Source organism: Teleopsis dalmanni, chromosome 2 (genome assembly GCF_002237135.1).
Source record: "Teleopsis dalmanni isolate 2A chromosome 2, ASM223713v2, whole genome shotgun sequence".
NCBI classification, from domain to species: domain Eukaryota; kingdom Metazoa; phylum Arthropoda; class Insecta; order Diptera; family Diopsidae; genus Teleopsis; species Teleopsis dalmanni.
Window position 1 is genome coordinate 82,408,962 of NC_051847.1, and position 26,257 is coordinate 82,435,218.

The 26,257-nt window shown below is 31.1% G+C and overlaps 2 protein-coding genes across 2 annotated transcripts in view; one reads left to right on the top strand and one right to left on the bottom strand.

Moving 5' to 3' along the window:
• Positions 1–5: 5 nt before the first annotated feature.
• Positions 6–26,257, bottom strand: part of LOC119674931 — a gene marked incomplete at its 3' end in the record, with an annotated part of 43,662 nt that continues 17,410 nt past the window's right edge. The window contains exons 3-7 of the mRNA XM_038086089.1: positions 16,007–16,298; positions 15,466–15,950; positions 15,319–15,410; positions 14,694–14,906; positions 6–14,641 (exon numbers count right to left, since the gene is read on the bottom strand). Coding sequence (XP_037942017.1) covers positions 6–14,641; positions 14,694–14,906; positions 15,319–15,410; positions 15,466–15,950; positions 16,007–16,298 — 15,718 coding nt within the window. The remainder of the gene's footprint in view (positions 14,642–14,693; positions 14,907–15,318; positions 15,411–15,465; positions 15,951–16,006; positions 16,299–26,257) is intronic.
• LOC119683216 (acylphosphatase-2-like) lies at positions 24,912–25,633 on the top strand. Its single transcript, XM_038096849.1, has 4 exons — positions 24,912–25,035; positions 25,096–25,112; positions 25,222–25,331; positions 25,385–25,633. The coding sequence occupies exons 1-4, from the start codon at positions 24,984–24,986 to the stop codon at positions 25,491–25,493; spliced, it is 288 nt and encodes a 95-aa protein (XP_037952777.1). The 5' UTR covers positions 24,912–24,983; the 3' UTR covers positions 25,494–25,633.

Below are 26,257 nucleotides of genomic sequence, written 5' to 3' on the forward strand. Positions count from 1 at the left end.
TCTTTTGGTTGTTCCTGAGATTCGTTAGGGTGTAATTCAACAATTTCAGTTGTCCTACTCTGTTTTTCCTTTAAATCCTCTACAGTTCCTTCTTTATCGCTATGTAAAGTAGTTTCATTGGATTGCTCTTCAATTATATCGAACTTATCATCAATAACATTAATAACTTCTTCATTCATTTCTAATTCTTTTTCTAAATGAACTTCTTGTACCGATATTTTTTCAGAATATTCTTCCCCAATTACATTAGCTATCATAGATTGATTTTTGACATCTTCATTTTCATCTTCAATGTCTTTTTTATACTGCAGATTCTGATCCTCTACTATCTTTTCTGTTTGCTGTTCAATTTCCTCCTTCATATCTTTCCTGATTGTTGGGTGTTTTCCTTCAATTTGCTGGGCTACAACTTCAACTGCGATTAAATTGTCAACATAATTCAAAGTGTCATCTGCAGACTCTACTCTCTTTACATCTATTTTATCTGCCTCTTTTACTGCATTTGCTGCTTGAGTCGGCTCATTTTCAAGCAACTCCGTTGTGACATCTTTTACAATTTTTTCTTCTAGTTTATTATCATCAATAGACTTCAATTTCTGAATATCTTTTGCTTCCTCCAATTTAGATGCATCAATAGAAAGTTCTGTGGAACTTGTGTCTATTTCATCATCTGAACTTATAGGTTTCTTTACTTCTTCTGCACTGTGCAATTGAGCTTTACTTTCATTAGGTTCTTCCATAGACTTCTTTGTTATTTGTTCAGACTTCTGTTCAACCTCATCAATTATTTCTTTTGTAACATTGACTCTTTCCTCTTCTTTAGTTTGTGATTCAACTGATTTTATTATGGTTAAATCTTGAATATCATCTGAAACTATATCCTCTTCCTTCATTGTTTCTGACATCTGTTCAGTTTCCTTCAGTTTTTCATTTGCATTTATTTTTTCAACTAGTTCATCTATTTCCATCTTTTCTGAGCTCTGTATCTGGTTTGCTTGCAGTTTATCGCAAATATTATCAACAATTTTAGTTACTTGATATATATTCTCACAAATTTTAATTGTATCAACTTGTTGCGGGAGATTATCTATAGAGTCATATTTTTCTAAAATTGTTTTCTTTACTTGATCTAGATCTGATTTCAAATTCTCTGCACCTAAGCAAGTTATATCATCAAATAATACAAACATATTCATTAAGTTTTTCTGTAACACCACTATCTTTTCAGATGACTTGTCCAATTCTTTAATATCTTTTATATGTTCCGTTATTTGTTTAAGGGAATCTACAGTTGGAAGTAATAAATGAAGTTTTTCAGATATTGAATTATCTTCCAAAGATTGAATTTTAGATGTTATAATATCAGTATTTTTAATAATTTCGACATAATATTTATTTGCTAACTGCTTATGAACTTCTTCATTTTGCAGTAATGATTCCATCAATTTTTGAGGAGCATTACTATCATTATTATTATCAGTCAGAGGTCCTCCATCATATGTATGAACGATATGTTCCCGAAGCTTAAAGACAATTTTTGCTAATTCCTCGCTTGTGTTTGGAACTTGAGTAAGTGCATTTATATCATCTGCCAAGACTTGAAGAGTTTCATCATTTTGAATGAGATCTTGAATTGTAGCTACTACCTCAAGAATATTAAATTCGATACTTGCTTCTTCTTTCAAGTTTTCAATTAGATCAATTGAGAAAGGTTCTGCGGCAGATGGTTCCACAATTTGTTGTTCTATTAATTCCTTTAAATCAGTTTCTGTTTTTTGTTTTTCTTCTGTTTTCAAAGAAACCTCTTTAGTTTCTGGTAACGTAATATCAGTATTTTTGTTTTGGTCTTCATTTACCTGGGGCACTTCAATGCTCTCAACCGATTTACTAATTTCTACTACTTCAGATGCGTCAACTTCTTGCTTATCTACTTCTTCTTTCTGAAGTAGCTCATCATTAATTGCTTTAATTTTATTTTCTGTGGAAGATTTGTCTATTTCATTGTCAGGAATTATTGCTTTCTTTATTTCATTTACACTGTCCAATTGAACTGCACTTTCATTAGGTTCTTCCATAGACTTCTTTGTTATTTGTTCAGACTTCTGTTCAACCTCATCAATTATTTTTTTTGTAACAGTGACTCTTTCCTCTTCTTTAGTCTGTGATTCAACTGATTTTATTATGGTTAAATCTTGAATATCATCTGAAACTATATCCTCTTCCTTCATTGTTTCTGACATCTGTTCAGTTTCTTTCGATTTTTCATCTTCATTTATTTTTTCAACTATTTCATCTATTTCCATCTTTTCTGAGCTCTGTATCTGGTTTGCTTGCAGTTTATCGCAAATATTATCAACAATTTTAGTTACTTGATATATATTCTCACAAATTTTAATTGTATCAACTTGTTGCGGGAGATTATCTATAGAGTCATATTTTTCTAAAATAGTTTTCTTTACTTGATCTAGATCTGATTTTAAATTCTCTGCACCTAAGCAAGTTATATCATCAAATAGTACAAACATATTCATCAAGTTTTTCTGTAACACCACTATCTTTTCAGATGACTTGTCCAATTCTTTAATATCTTTTATATGTTCCGTTATTTGTTTAAGGGAATCCACAGTTGGAAGTAATAAATGAAGTTTGTCTGATATTGGATTATCTTCCAAAGATTGAATTTTAGATGTTATAATATCAGTATTTTTAATAATTTCGACATAATATTTATTTGCTAACTGCTTATGAACTTCTTCATTTTGCAGTAATGATTCCATCAATTTTTGAGGAGCATTACTATCATTATTATTATCAGTCAGAGGTCCTCCATCATATGTATGAACGATATGTTCCCGAAGCTTAAAGACAATTTTTGCTAATTCCTCGCTTGTGTTTGGAACTTGAGTAAGTGCATTTATATCATCTGCCAAGACTTGAAGAGTTTCATCATTTTGAATGAGATCTTGAATTGTAGTTACTACCTCAAGAATATTAAATTCGATACTTGCTTCTTCTTTCAAGTTTTCAATTAGATCAATTGAGAAAGGTTCTGCGGCAGACGTTTCCACAATTTGTTGTTCTATTAATTCCTTCAAATCAGTTTCTGGTTTTTGTTTTTCTTCTGTTTTTAAAGAAACCTCTTCAGTTTCTGGTAACGAAATATCAGTTTTTTTGTTTTGGTCTTCATTTACCTGGGGCACTTCAATGCTCTCAACCGATTTACTAATTTCTACTACTTCAGATGCGTCAACTTCTTGCTTATCTACTTCTTCTTTCTGAAGTAGCTCATCATTAATTGCTTTAATTTTGTTTTCTGTGGAAGATTTGTCTATTTTATTGTCAGGAATTATTGCTTTCTTTATTTCATTTACACTGTCCAATTGAACTGCACTTTCATTAGGTTCTTCCATAGACTTCTTTGTTATTTGTTCAGACTTCTGTTCAACCTCATCAATTATTTCTTTTGTAACATTGACTGTTTCCTCTTCTTTTGTTTGTGGTTCAACTGATTTTATTAAGGTTAAATCTTGAATATCATCTGAAACTATATCCTCTTCCTTCATTGTTTCTGACATCTGTTCAGTTTCCTTCAGTTTTTCATCTTCATTTATTTTTTCAACTATTTCATCTATTTCCATCTTTTCTGAGCTCTGTATCTGGTTTGTTTGCAGTTTATCGCAAATATTATCAACAATTTTAGTTACTTGATATATATTCTCACAAATTTTAATTGTATCAACTTGTTGCGGGAGATTATCTATAGAATCATATTTTTCTAAAATAGTTTTCTTTACTTGATCTAGATCTGATTTCAAATTCTCTGCACCTAAGCAAGTTATATCATCAAATAGCACAAACATATTCATCAAATTTTTCTGTAACACCACTATCTTTTCAGATGACTTGTCCAATTCTTTAATATCTTTTATATGTTCCGTTATTTGTTTAAGGGAATCCACAGTTGGAAGTAATAAATGAAGTTTGTCTGATATTGGATTATCTTCCAAAGATTGAATTTTAGATGTTATAATATCAGTATTTTTAATAATTTCGGCATAATATTTATTTGCTAACTGCTTATGAACTTCTTCATTTTGCAGTAATGATTCCATCAATTTTTGAGGAGCATTACTATCATTATTATTATCAGTCAGAGGTCCTCCATCATATGTATGAACGATATGTTCCCGAAGCTTAAAGACAATTTTTGCTAATTCCTCGCTTGTGTTTGGAACTTGAGTAAGTGCATTTATATCATCTGCCAAGACTTGAAGAGTTTCATCATTTTGAATGAGATCTTGAATTGTAGTTACTACCTCAAGAATATTAAATTCGATACTTGCTTCTTCTTTCAAGTTTTCAATTAGATCAATTGAGAAAGGTTCTGCGGCAGACGGTTCCACAATTTGTTGTTCTATTAATTCCTTCAAATCAGTTTCTGGTTTTTGTTTTTCTTCTGTTTTTAAAGAAACCTCTTCAGTTTCTGGTAACGAAATATCAGTATTTTTGTTTTGGTCTTCATTTACCTGGGGCACTTCAATGCTCTCAACCGATTTACTAATTTCTACTACTTCAGATGCGTCAACTTCTTGCTTATCTACTTCTTCTTTCTGAAGTAGCTCATCATTAATTGCTTTAATTTTATTTTCTGTGGAAGATTTGTCTATTTCATTATCAGGAATTATTGCTTTCTTTATTTCATTTACACTGTCCAATTGAACTGCACTTTCATTAGGTTCTTCCATAGACTTCTTTGTTATTTGTTCAGACTTCTGTTCAACCTCATCAATTATTTCTTTTGTAACATTGACTCTTTCCTCTTCTTTAGTCTGTGATTCAACTGATTTTATTATGGTTAAATCTTGAATATCATCTGAAACTATATCCTCTTCCTTCATTGTTTCTGACATCTGTTCAGTTTCTTTCGATTTTTCATCTTCATTTATTTTTTCAACTATTTCATCTATTTCCATCTTTTCTGAGCTCTGTATCTGGTTTGCTTGCAGTTTATCGCAAATATTATCAACAATTTTAGTTACTTGATATATATTCTCACAAATTTTAATAGTATCAACTTGTTGCGGGAGATTATCTATAGAGTCATATTTTTCTAAAATAGTTTTCTTTACTTGATCTAGATCTGATTTCAAATTCTCTGCACCTAAGCAAGTTATATCATCAAATAATACAAACATATTCATCAAGTTTTTCTGTAACACCACTATCTTTTCAGATGACTTGTCCAATTCTTTAATATCTTTTGTATGTTCCGTTATTTGTTTAAGGGAATCCACAGTTGGAAGTAATAAATGAAGTTTGTCTAATATTGGATTATCTTCCAAAGATTGAATTTTAGATGTTATAATATCAGTATTTTTAATAATTTCGACATAATATTTATTTGCTAACTGCTTATGAACTTCTTCATTTTGCAGTAATGATTCCATCAATTTTTGAGGAGCATTACTATCATTATTATTATCAGTCAGAGGTCCTCCATCATATGTATGAACGATATGTTCCCGAAGCTTAAAGACAATTTTTGCTAATTCCTCGCTTGTGTTTGGAACTTGAGTAAGTGCATTTATATCATCTGCCAAGACTTGAAGAGTTTCATCATTTTGAATGAGATCTTGAATTGTAGCTACTACCTCAAGAATATTAAATTCAATACTTGCTTCTTCTTTCAAGTTTTCAATTAGATCAATTGAGAAAGGTTCTGCGGCAGATGGTTCCACAATTTGTTGTTCTATTAATTCCTTCAAATCAGTTTCTGTTTTTTGTTTTTCTTCCGTTTTCAAAGAAACCTCTTTAGTTTCTGGTAACGAAATGTCAGTTTTTTCATTTTGGTCTTCATTTACTTGATAAACTTCACTAACGTCATTAGATTTATCAACTTCTGCTTTAGATGCAGCACCTTGCTTATCTGTATCTTTATTAAGTAGCTCATCTTTAATTGTTTCATCTATTGTTACAGCGTTTTTTTCATTAATTTCTTCTGTGTTCGATTTGACATTTTCCTTATTTTCATCGTGAATTGATATAATATTTTGGTCTTTAAAGTTTTCTGGTAATATGGCCAGTTCACTATTTTGTAAGATGCAGCAAATTTCATCAATCATTTTTGTGAAATGAAATAGATTTTCACTGGCTTTAACTGCTATGAAAGGTTTTTCACATTTTTCAATATCCTCATATTCCTGAAAAGCCACGGATTTTGCTTTCTCAAAATATTCTCTATTGACACCTTGCGAATCCGTGCCTAAATCATCGAACAAAATAAAAATGTCCATATAGCTTTTTTGTAACGAAGCTGCCAATCTAGATGACTTATCTACTTCTTTGAGTTCTTTTAATTCTTCAGCATTTTGTTTCAGGAATTTTAATATCGGTGTAAATCGATCTAGTTTTTCATATACTGTACAATTGCTGAGGGAATTTATTCTGGATTGAATATCGTCTAAATTTTTTATGGTAGCAATAAAATACTCGTTCGACAATTTGTGTGAAACATGGGCATTTTGTTCTACAATAGAATCTACAAGCTTTTCTATCATTTCAGTTTGTTCGTTATCTGTCAATGGCCCACCATCGTAAGTGTGAACAATGTGTTCCTTTAATTTAAAAACTATTTTCGAAAAACGTTCATCATCAAAAGGTTGGTTTAGTAAATCTTTTAATTCATTTTCTAGCATCAACAAATCGTCATTATTTTTTATTATTTCCATCAAAACATTTATCCTTTCTAAATTTTCACTCTGGTTTTCTTCTTTATGCGTTTCATTAAGAGATACGTGTATCTTTTCAGATTTAATCATTTCTAACAAAGCCAATAGGCAATCTTTAACAATTCCAACTTCTTCAAAGAATTCCATAGTTTCTATGTTATCCTTGTGTAGAGCATCTATTAGATTTAGGAGATTTGTTTGTTTTGTGTCAATTGAATTAAACGAACTCAACACCTGCAACTCTTTTAAAATAGTTGCGAGATCTGTTAAATGTTGTTTTGTATTTATATAGGATGGTGTATTCAGATCTAGTGTTACAGTGTTCGGATTGGCAATATTTATTAGCTCTTCACTTAGGTTTTGTATTAGGGATGTAACTGGATGAAGGACGGCATTGTCAGGGTAAGCTTCCTTTATGTAAGTGATAACAGTATTTGTGACAGGTTGTATTGTGTCTAATATATCTTGCACAAAAGCTTTTCTTAGCGAGTCCTTGTTGTTCAAAATTTCTCTAAAGATTGCATCTGACTTGGTAACCAAGCCACAGAATAAAGGTTTATCTACATCACTCATTTTTATTGGTGTATTTTTAATAAATGAAAGTAAATCTTTCAATTTAAACATAGGTAAGAATAAATTGTCTTCTACTAAAGTTGGGTTGTCGCTTAAAATTGCCAACTTAATTTCATTAAAAATTGTTTCAATAGAATTTAAAATTTCAGCCGATGATTTACAGATTTTCACATCTTTTGCTGTTTTAATATCGCTTAAAATCGATTGTATATTTTGTAGTATGCTCTGTTCTACTGCTAATTCCTCTTTATTCTGTGCTACTTGATCACATACTTCCTCTGCTACATCTACTTTTTGTTGTTGCCTAACTGCTGCAGATGCATCTACTAACGTTTCAGGTATGATTGAGTCCGATTGTAATTCCTCAACTTTTTGCTCCTGTAAATCAGTAACACTAAACTCACCTTTTTCTAATTTATTTTGAATTTCTGCTTCTACAGGAATAATATTGTCTTCTGGATTTACGATTTCCGTAGGAGTGGAGATAAGTTGCTGCATATCATTGACTACATCATCTGTAGAATCACTTGCTTGTACTTTTGCTTCAGTAGACACCTCAAGCTGCTTTTCTATCGGCATGGCGTTGTCCCCAGAAATTAGAACTTCTTGCGAAACATCGCTTGTCACTTCTGCTGCAACAGATATTTGCTTCAATTGTTCCGTCGGTTTATCCTCTTCCCCAGCTATATCTGGTTGTTCTTTTATTAAGATTTCTGTAGTTTGCATTTTTTGTTTGACCGCTTCGACAGTTGCCTCTGCCGTCGCTAGTATTTTAGATTCAAGTGTTTCTGTAATCATTTCTTCAGCTTTAACTTCAACACCAGCATTTTGAATTAATTCTTCTGTTGATTCAACTCCTTTCTCTAGTAAAGTACCATCAATATTTACTACTTGCTGCAATGTTATCATTTCTTCAGGCTTTTGAAGTATAGTAGGTGTTATGACCTGTTCAGTTATAAATTTATCTTCAACGGTTGTGACAGCATCTATAGAAGCTTCTAACTGTTGAATTTCTTCAAATCGACCTATCTGTTGTGATTGGTCTATTTGTGCTATTATTTCCGGTTGATGTTGTTCCGGAATTTTAATTGTTTCTACTATTTCTTCTTCATCTTGTTGCAATTCAGTTTTCTTGGCTTTTTCAAGTTCAGGAGATTTAACTAATTCAATTCTTAGTTCTTCCAGTTTTTCATCATCTTTTTTGAAAGTTTCTTCTGTAATATCGATTTTATTTTCCTGTAAGGACGAATCAGCAATGTCATCCTGTTTATGAACTTCTTTTGATATTTTGGAATCAATATTTTTTGATATTGATTCCATTTTTTGATCTAGCTTATATTCCAGTGCTTCACTCTCTTCTAACTGAATTGTGGATTCCACTAGAACTCGTAGAGCAACTAACTTTTCTTGTAGTACTTTTAATTGTTTTTCTATGGATTCTATTAATTCGTATTGTTCAGTAGTTAGATTAAGAAAATCTTTCTTTGGTATAAGCTCATTCTCAACTGACACCAATGTGTTCTCCAATTGTTCTACAAGCTGCCGATTTTCAACCATAAAGGTGTTCGTCAATTTATCATTATCGTTTAAGCCTTTATGTATATGTAGTAGAAATGCTTGAGCGGAATTCACGTTCTTGATCAAATTATTCATATTTATTGTTGAGACTTTCGATATGAAATTCTTTAAATGCGGTGTCAATGAATCCATCTCTTGTAATAGTTCTATAATTCTCAAATTACTGTCGCTTTGTTCGATCGTATCAAATATTGTTAAAATGCCATTCTGAATTTTTTCCATTTCAATAAGCAAACTTTTATTAATTACTTCATTTGTTTCATTGATAGCTCTAAATGTTGCCATTATTTGAGATTGTAGATTTGCTATCAGCATTGAGGACTTCTCAATTTCAACATTTTTCTGGCTCGCTGCACAAACAGTCTCCAAACTTTCTATTAAGCCTGTTAGTGGCCCGATTAATTCGTTTAAAACACTTTTACTCGATGTTTGATTAAATATATTTAAAAATGCAGCAACTTCATTTCGTATTTTTTCAAACATTTCATTGGCTAATTGCGTTTCTAGTGTTGGTAAAGTCTGTAAAATCTCTTCAAATGTCTTTTCAATATCATCTAACGCAGAGTCGCTATCAAACTCAGAAGAGTCATAAGTATGTACTAGGCATTCTTTGAGTTTAAACAAAGTTTTTGCTATATTGGAATTCGCTAATACAGTCTCTTGTGGTTGATCAGTAGATTTCACAAGCTGATTTTGTATCTCCTCCAAACCACTTTTAAGCTCTTGCATAACCTGACCAATTTCATGAATTTCAGCCACATTTGTCTCTTTTGTTAAATCTAAACAGTTCTGTATATGCTTTAAACCACCAGCTACGGAATTTCTAAGATCGCTAACTTTTACTTCAGTCAATTTAGCCTCAACGGGTTCTTCCAACTTAAATGCACTTGGTTTAATATCAGCGAATGTCTTAAGCGCAGATATATCTTCTTGAGTTGAAAGTTCTTTTGCATTCTCCAGTAAATCAATATTTACCCGCTCACAGTGTTTAAGCAACTCATAAATGGGTGCAATTTGATCTTTTACCACCTTTAAAGAGGCACACTCTTCGAGATTACCATAAGGCGTTATTTCCTGTACATTTACTAATGCTTTCTGTATTCCTAGAAGTGATTGTGCAAATTCAGCAATTTTAGCAAGACTTTCCTGGTTAGATAAAGTTTCTATTTGTGATAAATGCATTTGATCTTCTACAGTAAGAACTGCTTTAGTTAATTCTTGTATTGGTGCTATGAATTGTTTTAAATGCGAAAGTGATTCATCTACTGCCATGCTTTCCAGTGCTTCTAGAGCATGTAACTCATTAATTGACAGTACACACGCTCTTAACCCTTGAACAACATCAGCAGCAGTTTCAGTGACTTGAGGAGTTGACATACTTATAACTTGTTCTAGTTCTTGTGTATGGAATACTTGCAGGCTCTGTTGCAGTTCTGTTAAAGGTGCAGCAAGCACTTTTAATTCACTTACTTGCATATCACTTAATTCATCCAATTCACTTTGCAACACAAACTGTTGAACATCCACAATACACTGCTCCAGGCTATGAACTGCATCTGCCAAAGTTCTGTGATCACTACTACATTCCGACATAGAGATCAATGGTTCCATAAGGCTGATCTGCTGTTTCTCAGCGATAGACTGCGCAATATCTTGCAGTGTAGTTACAGTTGCCTTGACTTGTTTTGCTACTTCAATTTGTAGTGAACTTGGATTTATTTCAGCGCATTGCATTAATACAGAAGAGATACTGTTTTTCAGTTGGGCCATCATATTTTCAACTTTTTCTTTTGGTTTACTTTCTTCTGTAACTACTTGTGAAGTCATCTGTTCACTTTTTATAGCCGATTTAGATACAGATTTGTCTTCAGGCGGTAAAGATTCAGTTACAGACTTTATAATGGATATATCTTCGAGAGTGGAACTTTCTTCAGCAACTTCTGTACCATGTTGTACTAACTTTTCCAAATTGTTCACAACTTCGTTAAGAGCATCTGCTGTTGGCGTATTGTACCACTCCACTGGAACCTCAATCCCAGTTGCTGTCTGACTTAAAGCTACTTGCAGTTCGACACATAAAGCTTTAAGATTTGTATTTTGATTTACATGCTGAATAAATTGCTTAGTGCCTACTACCTTAGCTGCACCTTGAAGAGTATTTACTAGATTTTGTATTGGTAAAGAACTGAAAACTTGCACAAAATATTTATTTAATTTTTTGGCTTGTGAATCTGTTGTATCTATAGTTTCTTGTGCTGTTTTCAATTCAGTTAAAATGCATTTCACTGGCTTTTGTAAATTCGTTAAAATCGCCTTAGTACTTCCGTCCAAAGTTTGTTGCTTACAAACTTCAGAAATTATTTCATATAAATTTGACACATTTCCGATAATTTCATCCTGTGCAATTTTTATTTCCATTACTTCCCTCATTGAAATAAATGACTTTTCTTGTTCAGAAGCCTCAATTTCATCGAGTTTTATTTCCTTTTGCAAAATTTTAAATTCGTGTTCCTCCACATCTATTTCAATGTTTTTAATAATTTTATGCATTTGATCCAGAACACGTAAATGTTTTTCATTTTGCTGTGAACCAGGTATACTTAAAATATCCCGGCCTAATCTCACTCGTTCATTTAAGCTGTGTAGAGGATCTATTAGATCAGCTAGAGAACCTGACATTGATTTTTCTTCTATTTGTCTTAAACAATAATTCACTTCATCTACAGGCCTCTTTAAATTTTCAAAAAGTGTAACATGATATTTATTTATAGAACCGTCCAAAATATTACTTATTAATGCCGACATTTCTTCTTTCAAATTATAAAGCCCAGTTTGTATATTTTGTGATAGACGCGGAGAAAGTCTTTCTATATTCGATTCAAAATGTAGCACAGATTGTGCAATTGATTGTAGAAGTTTTTGTGTATCAGCAGAATCCAGACCAAAATCTTCATTTATTTGTCCGGTTTGTATATCTTGACCTAACTGAGATAAGCCACTTTGAATTTCCTGCAATGGCGGCACCATTGCTTCAACTGTATGCACTGTTAACATACCCGATTCGATGTTGCCCGAAGGTTCATTAAGTATAATCTCAAGCCCTTTTTTCAACTCGAATAAGGGTGGTGTGACGATATCCAATATTGCCATATTTACTTTTTGTTCCATTGATTCTATTCCAGTTAGTAGTTCTGGTTTTTGTTCAATTCGTTCAGTTACAACTTGTAACTCCTTAATAGGTTCCACTATATTCTCCAAAACTTTTGCATGTACCTTTTTATATATTTCTTCTTCGTTTTGCTCAAGAGACAATTCATTTTCAACACGTTCCAAAGCTTCTTGAATTTTAACTACAGGCTCACAAACAATCTTAAGTGCATCTGCATAACTTGGTAGCTCAGCTTTTGAAATTTTATCAAAAGGTAACGGTTCTGGTGCTTCCTGCAGCTTGGCAACTGTTTCAGATAAATGCTTCTCTGCTTCCAACTCTTGTGCTTCTTGTATTAAAGTTTGAGTTTTAATTGTTCCTTGGGTAATTTCAAGACCCTGTTGTATGTCCAAAGCTCTAAGTTCAATTTGAGCCCTCAAAGAGGCTTTTTCAAAATGTCTTGCAACATTTTTTAATTCTCCTAAAGCTTTGATCATATGATTTCCAATACTATCAATTATGCAAACACTGGTTCTTTGTATTAGAGTTACACCAGTTTCATCAATTTCAACACATTTTTCTATAACCTGTAGTGCTGTGTGTAATTTTCGTATATCTTCCTCCATTGCTTGAAAGAGCACATCAAGTGGAGTTTCACCAGAGTAAGCACGCAGTTTACTGTGAATTTGACTAATTGGTTCGATGACATTATGAATAATTGCTATACTTTGATCAGCAGAAGAAGCTGTCATAAGCATGGCGGACTGTGCAACAACTTCACTCTTTACGGCAGTCAAATTGTTTTCCACAATTTGTAAAGATTTTGCTAAAGGCAACAAACACTTCAAATTTCTATCTATTTCAGCTGCATTTGATATTACTTTAGTTGGCTGAGAAGCAGGCATCATTAAACCATCTCCCACAGCGCCTGAAATATCCAGCAATTTTGCCTCTTCATCACCTGTTTTTGAAGAATCCGTATCAGATTGTTTTTTACCTTTCTTGCGCTTAGGTGGCTTGACGGAATCGGTTTGTTCAGTTGCGTCACTTTTCTTTGCAGAAGTAGATTCAACTTTAGCTGACATTTGTGCGCTTGCATATGTTTGTAAGTCGGATGTGTCATCATCCCCCTGGCTACTAGAGGCTTTTGATAAACTGAAAAATTCATCTGTCTCTGTAGGGCGCGATTTTTTTCTTTTTCTAGCAACAGGTGCGGACAATGATAGTTCTTCTTCCATTTTTTCAAATGATTTTTGAACAAAGTTTTCAGTTTCTTTGTCAAATACACCTTCACGTCCTGAAGAGCCATGTACAGTAATTTCAGTTATAGAAATATCATCCATGTCAGCTTCTGTACGCATATCTTCCTCATGAGAAAAGTACTCTGGACATATATCAATTACCACAGCTTCCATAAGTAGTTTACCAGATTGTGAGGTTTCTTTAACACAACGCAATGGAGGCAGTTCTACAATATTGTGTTCTGTTATATGCTCAGAAATCTGATCTGCATACATTTCCACTATTTTAAGTGCTTCTTCTTCAGTTATATCCGGAGTTTCATACAACGAAACAGATACTTCTTTACCATCAAAAGAAAATGAAATATCACCTTTTTCGTCAATTGTAATATCACCCATAGGTGTTTCATAAAGTTGCGATGTGCGTTCTTCTTGTATGGTCGATAACGAGAAATTGCGCTGTAGTTCATTTTCAGTTTTTTCTTGTGTCTTTGCAGCATTTTCGTTCTTATATGCATCTTCAAAGCCTAACAACGAAGCAGAACTCGCTACCACCCCCATACAATTTCTGGCTTCACATGTGTATGTACCCAAACAGCAAGTACCATCTTGCCCTGAAATTATACGATGTATATCGCCAGGTTTGAGTTCCACTCCATCTTTATACCATTTTAATACTGGTTGAGGTACACCAATCACTTTACACTCTAAATTCACAGCGCCTTCTTCGGTGAGCACAGCGCGCAAACATTCCAAAAAACGTGGCTTTTTATAATGCCTAGGTATTTGCAATTTCAAAAAACATGAGGTTATACTCGTTCCAAAATCATTTACTGCCACACATTTCCATTCGGCTTGATCAACGAATTCAACAGTACGTATATCTAAATGCCAATTTTCCTTTTCTCCACGATAGTGATTATAACGTTCGTTTGGTTCAATAGGTAGTTCATCTCTAAACCAAGATAAAATAGGATCAGGTAGCGCCTTAACATTAACAGTAAACTGAAAAGGTTCATTAATTTTTGCATCCTGACTTTTAAGACCCACAACAAATTTCGGAGGTTGATTTTGACTAGCAAGCATTAGACGTTCTTCATCATTAAGTTGATTTTCTATATCTTCTACTGTAAGTACAGCTACGCTGCTGCTTTCACCCATACAATTTTTAGCCGTACAACAATAAGTACCTAATGAGTTGGTACCTGTTAACTGATAAACATCTCCTGGTTTTAATTCCTGACCATCTTTAAACCATTTTAATATAGGTGTGGGAAAACCAACTACTTTACATTCAAATGAAACCAATCCTTCCTCTGTAAGTACGGCGCGCAAGCTTTCCATAAATCTGGGTTTACGGTAGTTCTTCGGAACTGTAAAAAAACGGGATAAAACAATATTTAATACTAAATAACAACAACTCACTGTCCATTTTAACGTTGCAGGTAGAAATGCCTACACAACTCTCTAAGCTGGTAACAACGCACTTCCACTCACCCTCATCACAGCTATCAGAGGGCTTAACTTCAATCATATAAACGCCAAGACCATCTTCAATTAATTTGTATTTTTCACATGATTCGACTCGCCCAACTTTGTTGTACCATGTAACACTTTTCGGCCAAGGTGGCACCACCACTAAAAATAAAAATCATTTACTCAGTATGCATGAAATAAAAACTCGTAGGCGTAAGTATGCTGTTAGATATTTCAAAACACATTTTCTCTCTGAAATTTCGCTCATTTATAGATTTCTCACCGAATACTAAAAGTATAAAGAAGTGTAAGTGACGAATTGCAAAAATTATCTTTATCTGTTTTGATTACGATGTTTGTATATATTGTAAATAACATAAAATATGTGGGACTGACCTATCACAACTCAGCAAATGATTTGAGTTCAAGTGTGCTTATGTATTTCACTTTAATATTATATATCACGGCATTTGCCGGTATGTGGTAAACTGTGAGTTTGCCAAAATGACGTAAATATTGAAAAAGATATTGGCTTCCAGCCAATTTTTACCGTACACAAAATAATCGTACTCACCTTGGCATCCAAGTATCAATGTATCGCCAATGCGTATGCTAGCATCGCGCAACTCGTTCGTAAATATCGGTGGGGATGCATTACTGGATACACTACATAATTAAAAAAATTATTATGTTATTCTAAATATATTAAAAAAGTATTTACGTATCAGCCGGTTTTAAAGAACCTTCGCGACTACCACGCCCAACAACATGCAACTTGGATCTCGAATATGATTTACCCATACAATTAACAGCTTCACAAGTGTATGTACCTAACGACGTTGGGTCTTCAGCATTAGCTGTCAGTGCATAAACATCTCCAGCCTTAATTTCCTTGGAATCCTTGAACCAACGCAGCTGCGGTGTTGGTACACCAACAACCTTGCACTCAAGTGATACCGTGCCTTGTTCAGTTAACACTGCCTTCAATTCATCAATAAATTCTGGTGCTTTATAAGCTTTGGGCACTAATACATTTAAATGGGCAATGCAAGAGTTTCGACCACTCAAATTTTCAGCCATAAGCATCCATTGGCCACCGTCCTCTAAAATAACCGGACTTATTTCAAGATAATGAAAGGTACCTTCGTTTGTTTCTTTAACTCTATCGTTTTCACATATTCGTCGATCATTTCGATACCAAGTTAACTGCAAAAGAGAATTTTATTTACTATGATTATGTATTGCAGAAGACAATATATCACCTTAACATCGGTAGAACTACGTATTTCGGCCAATAGCCTAGTACGTGTGCCAACTTTTACAGATAAATCTATAAGCCTTCGTAAAAATATTGGAGGATCATCACCTGCCGATCTGTCCTCAACTATAAGTTCGACATCCTTACGAATAACATCGTTGCCTTTTGTGCGTGCAAAAAGCGTATAATGACCAGCATCATCTCGTTGTACATGCTCAACTGCCAATTGAACTGCATTGCTTGTCTGTGTTATACGGAAGCGATCGGAATTTTCGATGGGTATTTCGCCACGACTCCTAAAGTATATAACATTAGAGAATTTTAGTAATTAAAATTAAGTCAACAAATGAGAGACAACAAAAAACGAAACAAAAGTCATTAGCTTGACGGTTTTACGAAGATTGCATTTTTGAGAGTATGTAAAGAAAAAAAATAAGAAAATGGGGACTAGACCAAGAAATCTTCAAACTAATTAATTACTTCACATATAATTTAACACAATAGAATTGGGTAGGTCATATTTATTTAACAAATTTTCATGGATTTTTTATAAATACAGGTAGAAATAAAAGGCAATTTATATTTATTAAAGTTTGTATAAATTGTATATAAACTTAAAAATGATTAAACGATATTTCTTTAAATGAAAATCCCTTATCATCTACTAGGATAATTAGCTTTTTGAATGTATTATCCAACCAAGCACTTTAAATTGACTTTTCAACTCAATAAATTAAATTTGCTTAAAAATAGTCAGGTCGACAAAATGAAAAATTTTGATAACTAATAGAATATTTCGATGCCTCTTAGTAAAGAAACAAGCATAATAGGCATTTTACTAGTTAATACGGAACCGAGATTACATATGTATATTCGTATTAAAAGTTTAGCCGTAGCGTAAATGATTACATAAACTCAAATAAAAACCAGGTTTAAATCATATAAAGTATTATTACCAAAGGGACAGTACAAAATTTTGTGATGTTCCTGATACTATTCGTAGACGATATGCTGAACCCTGTTCCCTTATTTGACACTTATTTCAAAATTTTGTAATATTTGATGCGAACAATATTCAGAGTACCGAATATAACATATGAGTTGTATTAAGAATTATTACGAATTATAAATGTTTTCAACTTAGAAGTAATATGAATTTTAATTTACATTTCGTGTAAAGTGACCGTATATAGCGTCATTGCCACAAACTTATTACAAAGTTTTTTCTGTTGGCTAATACTTTAATATGGAGCATGTTTTATCATTTTCTTCATAACTTCCTGCGATGTGAAAGATCTGATTTGTATTGAATATCAATCAGAATCTGGTCAGAAACGATTGTTGTGTGATGATCAGGAGCTAATTAGCGTCAATGTAATTATCCTGAAGGCATCTGACTAAAGAGTCTGATCGAAACTTGGATTTTCAAAACGATATTTCGGATATGTTCATTTGCATTTTAAATTTTTAGTCCGGTAGTTTTAAAATAATGTAATTTTATATAATATCTGTTCTTTGTTTCCATGAAAGACTTAATGCTTCTTTCCCTTAACTAACATTTTGTTTGATAACTGTATATATTTAGTTAGTATAAAGAGCTCAAATAATGACAATATATAAATTCTTAATAAATATACCAAACCAAAATGTTCAATCTTTTAATGTTAAAAAAACAAAAAAGTAATGTATTTCAATAATAATAAGAACTATGAAATGAAAGTATATGAAAGTATTTCCCATAGTAAAAAAGGAAAATAACCCCAATCATATATGGTTTTATGGACACAAAAAGTGTCAAAGTCAGAACTTGTTAGCAATGCTAATGTAAATAGTTAAAGAAGTTCATAAAAATAAATTTGAGACATACAGCAGCAATTTGGATAAGTGCAATATATATAAAAAAAGTTAACGAAGATCAAAAGATTATTTAAAAAGTATCCTCACAAAGTCAATATAAATTTCCACCAACTAGAAAGATAAAAGTGTCGAAAATACCATATTTTCTCCTAACTCAAGGGTTAATGAAAAAACAAAACTTATCAACCGATGAAGTACCATTGGCTATATATACAATAAAGATGAGCAATTGCTATATTTCAAATTTGGACCTTATTGGTTTTACTTTAGTGAATACGATAAAACTTTTCCTTACGTATAATCTTATACAGTTTTATCGAAGTTCTAAAATGACTTACTTATAAATAGATAAATTATATTAAACATGTATAAAATTATTTTTCTGATAATATACATAAAAAATACATAGCTTAACAAAATACATTTTAATAGTTTTCAAATAATGTATTTCATTGAAAATCATGTATATCAAATATATACAACGAAAAAAATTTAGAATCCATGCTGCGATGATAGATCTCGTCGGAGTGCTTTACGGTTTCACTCCGAAATAGTTTTACCGATATGTTCTCGCCGGTGCTTAGTGAAGTATGTACGTTTAAATAATTGTAAGTCACAAAAATAGAATCAATCACTTACAATAAATTGACCAAAATAAGGAAATATATCCGATTATAACAACTTTCGAGAAATCGTTCTGTCATCATATAAGAATAGCCTTTTCAACTAGATCTTAACAGACGGTATAGTTAAGGAAATAAATGAATGACCTTATAAGCACCAAAATTTCTCTAAAACACTTCGTGCGTAGACAAAATCAACATTAAATATAATTACTTAACAACATATTGATTGAATACTGAACACTGTTAAGAAGGCATTCCAATCTATTAAAATGGAATATGGAAAGCTTTTAATAGTCTGTCTAAACCATTCATTTTGATATGCAATGATGCAAATTGCGATGACCGCACTAATTATATTAAGCAAAACATTTTTATTAATTACATATGTCAGACAAAAAAAAAATTATCACCGATGCTCTTGGTCATAGTTCTTGACTAAATCATATTGCTCTACATAATAGTGAGCAGAATAATAAGTATCTAGCCAGGATAACATCATCTGTTTGTTGACAGAAAGTACTTTATTTTTACCTCATTTACAACGAAACCTATTTGCTAAGTTGGAAAAAGTCGCACTGACGAGCTTATGATTATATAAAACCTTAATATCTAGAACTGTATTAATTTCTTAAATTTGGTAAAACATATTGACATAATTCTAATGAATTATGAAATTATTATATGTTTGTTAAATATTAAATAATATTTTAGTTTATATAGCAAACCGAAATATTCAGGGACCTAAATTGATTACACCCTTAAACGAATGAAGTGATAAACTACAGTACTAAATCAAGTTAAACATTTATTAAAAATCATAATAATAAACATATCTCAAGAGATATTTATATAAAGGTTGGAATCCAAGTTGCTGAGAATTGTAAACTTAACCAAGAAACAAAAGTGATTTCTCTTGCTTATTAATGTTTGGTAACTGATTAGAAAAAAATTTCAAAAATAAAATTCGGTTTTATAAATTCGGTTTTTTTATTTTACGATAAATAAAAACAATAAAATTCTTTATTAATTATATTATGAAAATATATATTTAATTTTAAGTTAAATTAAATTCTTTGAAATAATTTTAATTCAAACAATTTTAAATAACAAGACATTCAACTTTTATAATTAAACGAAATCATATCAAAAAATTTATAATTAATATTAGCAAAATGTACTAAGATTTTATCTTAGTTCGGATGTTTAGAATATAAAAATTTTTGCTTGGATATATTGATCTCCTTCATTACGTTCTCAGTTTTTATGCTTGAAGAGAAAACAATAGTCTTTGATATGAATGTTTGAAGTCCAATTTGTTTGTCTTAAACGTTTTGAGTATATGGAACCAATTTTTCTTTTATTCGGCTTTAGTATAATGAAATATTGATAGAAACGAAAAGGCTAGAGAACTGGCTAACAAAGAATATGCCATTTTGCAAAGTTCTTACAGATTCGCTTCTCACGCTACTGAGTGTGGCCAAAACCGATGGAAGAATCTTGCAACTTGTAAGACAAGTAAAACATTAGGATCTCGATTCTATCTTAAGCCAATGTATTCCTAAGTATTCCTATGCTTTATAAGACTATAGGTAAGCTTTTGAAACCGTTACACATAACAAGCTTATGGAAATTCTTCAACCTCTGAGAATAGATGTTAAAGAAATAACTGCATAAGAAATTTATGTTACTTTAATTTATGATATCAATGGTCGATAAATAACCCATTTCACGAGGTGTAAGACGAGAATGCATTTTGTACCCCTTTTATTCAATATATATGAATGGTGAACTCATCAACAATACAAGATATGCAGACGACACCATTTTTATCGCCGACAGTTTAGCAAGTCCACAAGCGGCGAAATATATAATTGTAAGCAGAAATCGAGAGAATGAAAAATTCTAAGTACCTGAAATGCTATATTAATGAAAACTAGCACTGAAAACCAAAGATATAAAATGCCGACTAAAAACAGCACGTAATACTTTTCTCATATATAAGAAAAAATTCATTTTCTAAAATGCTATGTTTGATCAACACTTATCTATGCCGTGGAAATCAGGACTTTAAGAACAGCAGATATCAACAAGTTTGAGTCATTTAAACTATGGCTCTTACGAATAATCTTAAAAATATCATGCACAGATCATGTTTGCGACAATGAAGTATTGAGAAGTATGCACTGTAATAAGGAGTTACTAACAATTATAAAAAAATGGAAAACATCTTACATGTTATGAGAAATCCTCAGTACGAATTAGCACAATTAATAATACAAGGCAAAATCGAATAAAAGCGGAGCGGGTGTTTTCATACTCGTAGTTAAAAAATATTAAGAAATACTAGACATTGGACCGAAATACAATATGTTGGTTAACTTAAAAATGCGACCATAATATAAAGGGAGGAATATTCGGAAATAGTCAAAAATTGATAACTGCGTGTATAAAAATTTGTATTTATTTAACATTTTTTTTGTAACTCTTTAAAGCGTTAAAGAATGTTTTAAAATTATATTTATAATGTTATGTGATCGCCTATATTCGAAATTGAATTGACAAATAAAGGAAAACCTAATATGATAATTTAATGGAGCTTTTGTTACAGTGCATCACCTAAGCGATCACAAATACTATTGAAAAAAAGTACGTTAGATACTAACTAGCGTTTAATCAAGCAAGGTCGGAGTTAGTAGTCGTAATATTTATAATATCAATATCTTCATCTTCACTTATAGTTAATAGATATATTATTTTTTATAAATTATATATTTAACAATTAACAATTAAACAAAAATAAAAATATAATTAATTAATTCAATTTAGCTGGTTATGATTTCATTCTAATATAAACACAAGTGAATTTGTTAATACAAAAAAGAAACTTTCACTGCAAATTATGAAAACTCAATAAAAATGTGCGAACATAAAAGTCAAATACAAGGCTTTGGTTGGTTTTTGATTAAGGAGCGCTAATTCTTAGCTTCAAATTTGGCCGGGCACGCTTTCGATTCCTGATACTTGTAGCCTAAAAAAATTATTTACGAATAATTAAATACAAGAATTATTCTCGAAACAGCTGAATGTTCAGCCATAAATTCAATTAATTAAAATAATATAAAAATAAATTATTCTTATAGTTCAATTAAATTGCTCTTTTTGAAAACCTCTTTATAAATAATATATAATTTTATAATAATTTTACTATCATTGCTTTCATGACTCGAAGATATAAATAAATCGGGAAATCACTCTTAGGTTCTCTTCATAAGCCACAAATTTTGCAAATAAGTTCCAAATCATAACCAAAATAATCATTTGTCTTAGTACTAATAATTTCATTCATTTACTTAAATTCATTTAATTTTTGAATGCTAATTATTAAACAAGAGTTAATGAAAACAGCAACACTATCAAGTGTTTGAAGAGAAACTCAATTTTATTGAAGGAAAAACAATTATTTTTATTATGTCTAACTTGTGCTTAAGCTTTTGTCGTTGCTGCTATAAAATATTATGTTTCATTTTTAATTTAGTTTAGTTTCTATTACGTTTTATTAGTGAAACCTCACTTCACTCAGACTTAATAATTATTATGTTTAGTTTCAGCTCAAGTTTTTGTAATCACTGCTGTATAAAAACTACGTTTCATTTTCAATTTGGTTCAATTATCATTATTTCTTTTATATTTGAATCCTAACTGGATTTAATATGGCTAATTGCTTTGAGTTTATGTTAATTTCATTCAGTAAGCAAGTAAATGCGGTAAAAAGTGTAGAATATTATTTATTTTGGATTTTAAATGTTAATATAAAAAAAATTTATAATTTTATTTTAAAATTTAAGATGTCTAAATTAGATTACATATTTAAGGTGTAAAATAACAATTAACGAAAAGTGGTAAAGTCGCGAAAAAACATTTATGTACATTTTTATTTCGACGGTGACTTTTTATGTAAAAACAAAAGTGATATTTACTATGAACAGAATAAATTTAGTATATATTAAAAGAAAGTATCCAGCAAAAAAAATAATTGTGAAATCTTAGTTTGTTTCTAATATAAAAATCATAGTGGAATCTTTTAGTGGTTTTCTAGAATATTTATTTTCTAGCATATTTCGAAAATAAAGTCGCAATATTCTGTTGGGACGATAGTTACAGGTAATTTTTAGGATTCCTTTGGATCCCCTTTAATTAATACCCAATACTGTATAACATATATATTTGCTACATCATATATTTTATATTTACCCGGATGTATGTACATATTTTTTTAAACACCTTTGTGCCATTATGGATTTTCATATATACCTATCCGGGTACATATGATATAGGTATTATGATAATAAGTTCTTTTAAGTATAAAGTTTTGGGAGTTGGCAAGGCTTTACAAAAATATCCATGTCCGGTCAGCATCTGAAAGAGATAGTAATTTGTGTCTCCCAAATTCCGTTTAAGCCAGGTGATTATATTTTGTATCAATCTAGATGTCCATCTTCCTTGAGTGCTATTGAGTGCCACATTTCGATGGTTTGCTCCTGCTCCGATGGTTCTGTTACTATTTGTTGAGTATAATAGCCGGTTATTTTCTTATTTTAAACTCTTGGACTCTCAATTGGAGTAAAATCTGCTATAACAAAAACTGCTTCCACCAAGAAGTATAAATATGTGAATAGTAATAAAGTTTATCGAAAATTTGTTATTATTTCAATTATTGCTGTTGCGAATAAATGCGAACGTTTAAATATGAATATTAGCAAATTTGACTTTCACTTTTGTTGTTTATATCGCTTTCACTCTTAAGTAATAAAATTAGATAAATTTCAAATTAACCGAAAAGAACATTAATCAATGATACTGCAGCGAATATTATTATTTGTATTTTTGTTGTAATGTATGTATCTAAGCAGCTTTCAAAAGTAAATAGGTAGATAGGTGAAGTTCTACATATCTCGATATTGTCGGCAGAAAATATCTGGCCAATATTAATTTTTGAAAATATATGGATAAGCCTAGACATAAACATAACAGCTGTTCGCTGTCACTTTCTTGAGCGTCACTACACATGTACTACATGAGATGCAAAATAAACTGATTAAAACTTTTCTCATTATTAATTTTAAAAACTTATGTTTAACGTGGATCAGTCCTCATATATGATTACATCCCTTAATACACAATTTTTGTAATACGAAATAAAATAAAATATGTGTTCTAACATATTTCATATATTGTCATATAATATATAGAAAAATTGACTCTTATTAAACAGTCATAATACATAATAATGAATATTCATTTGTATAAATATAGTCCCAAAATTTATTTCGGAGGTTACTTGCTTCTAACTCAAACGACTTAAGGCTACTGACAAACAAAACATATCTTTGTTCAAGATGTCAAACTTTATTTAAATCAATGAAAGTAGAATGGAGGCGTTGAACGCCTTTCTCACAATAGCAGGAGTTGATCAGGGCACATAGCCGAAAATTTCTCTCAGCTAACACAGAATCTGTGTCTTTAGTACCATATTTGAAAGATAAAATTTAGATAATAAGACAAAATAATAGAAATTCAGATGTATTCGAATTGAGATATCTGTAATTTTTGTTATTCACTTGAATTTGAATAAACTGTATAACTTTAAAGTCGGCCAAGGCCTTCTTAAATATTTTATTTTTGATATTTTTAGATACTAATGTAATCTAGAAAACGTTCGGGTCTTATAAAAGGAATCGTCCATCTTCGTTTGTAAGCTGATCAGTCTTTCTTTACAGATGAATGCTATTTTATACGTTCTGGCCAACTCAGATAACACATTATGTAGTCCAGGTTTGGAGAGATTTCCTAGCTGCCAAGTGAATCCATAAATATGCTGGTGTATTTCATAAATTTTTTTTTGGAGCATAGTTTTCAAAAGAATGCACTTTTAAAAAAACTGAGAAAATGTAACCAATGGCTAAATTGAATGGCTAGATTCAATATCTGATTTCATGGACGCCAACAACACTTTATAAACTTTTAAGTTTTGAACTCTTTGTTAATCAAATACACTTAACCGTTAATTCGATTCTTTTTGAAATTAGTGTTTTGAAAAAGGAAAGACAGACTGACTACTTTTAGATTTTAAACATGGTCTTTGAGTTCTCCTTACATGGAGAGTATATTTGAAAATCAGAAAGAGATTGTTATTGCTTCAAATTTTATAACTTTGAGTAGGGATGTTTGTTTGAAAAACTGCTTTCACGACAATTGTGGGAAGAGCTTTTGTTGCACCCGTAACTCGTAAGTTTACTAGTCCCTAGAGTAAACATGTGTTATGAAATGTGAATATATTAAAACAAAAACTTAGTTGCTTTGAGTTATATTAAAAATAAACTTTATTCATGTAAGTAAATAAAATTAAATTCTTAAAATTATATATTTTTCTGAATATCAGTTGGACTATTCTAGTTAACAAAATTTTCAGTTAGAGACGGCGCACAACTGTTACTGACTATGGCAACTCCTATTTATACCTGCGATTTCAAAGTTTTAGGCAAAGTTAATCGTAAATATGATTTACTTAATTTTAACTACTATTTTATAAATTCTCTATCTCTTAAAATAGGTGCTCCCTACAGGAGGGTAAATAACAAAAATTTAATAACTACTAATTAGGACTGTTTATAAAGGCTTTGCTATATAATTTTTATTTTGTGATTGCATATAATTTAAACCCCTTTTATATTTATAGTATGCCGAGGTATATGGTCGAAAAGCTGGCATACGTGGATGGTTAATGACTTCTTTGTATGGTTCTGTTCAGGGTCAAATGGAAGGAACAAAATATCAATTGGACAAAATGTAACACTCATTCTAAATTTAGTAATCAAATATGTTTTAATTTTGTTATCTAGGAAAAAATGGCTAAGGTGCAAAAGTACATTGGTGAAGACACCAACAGCTTTATTTACGAATTATAAACGTATAAATAAACACAAGTATATGGCATTTTACGCAGGTTAAAGGAGTTTTCGTCCATTGGAAACAACAAGCAAAGCTTGTAAATACAGATATATGTAGAAACACAGTTGTGTCGTTGGAAAGCTGGATCCAAAATTATACGTTGTAAAATTTTTAATAAAAAGTAATTGTTAACAAAAATAAAACAAAAAACATTTAATTAAAAATAAATATATGGGAATTTATGTGTTTCTGAGAGAAGTTAAATCGATGAATACCGGTGGATCTATTCGTTTCATCTATTCGTTAAGGATACAAAGAATATACATTCTTGATAAAATCATCTATATTGCCGTCACTATTTTATAAGCATATCAAATATTTTTATATGGCTCTTTTTACTATATGTGAAGGATACTAAACAATTCCTATTTAAAGACTTATCACAAAATTAATCCTTTAAAGATTGAATCGGCATCACCAAACCGACGGATAGAGTCATGTTTATTTTTGTTGGTCTCTATGAATTATTTATAAAACCATTCTCTCGTCAATTTGTCTTTGTGAATCTATTTATATGGAAACAACGTTTTGACTTTATCGAATGGGACTTTGTACATGCAATTTTTTGAACTTTTGAGAATAATTCAAAAAAAAATTGATCAATTAATTCATTAGACCCCATACAATATTTTTTTTAATACTTGATTAAGGTTGCTTTTTAATTAAAAATAATTAAATAGAACAGTAATAGAAAATTACTAATCATAAAGTTACTAATAGGTAATTTTGTTAGCATTATTGGATCGAATTTGTGTACAAGTTAA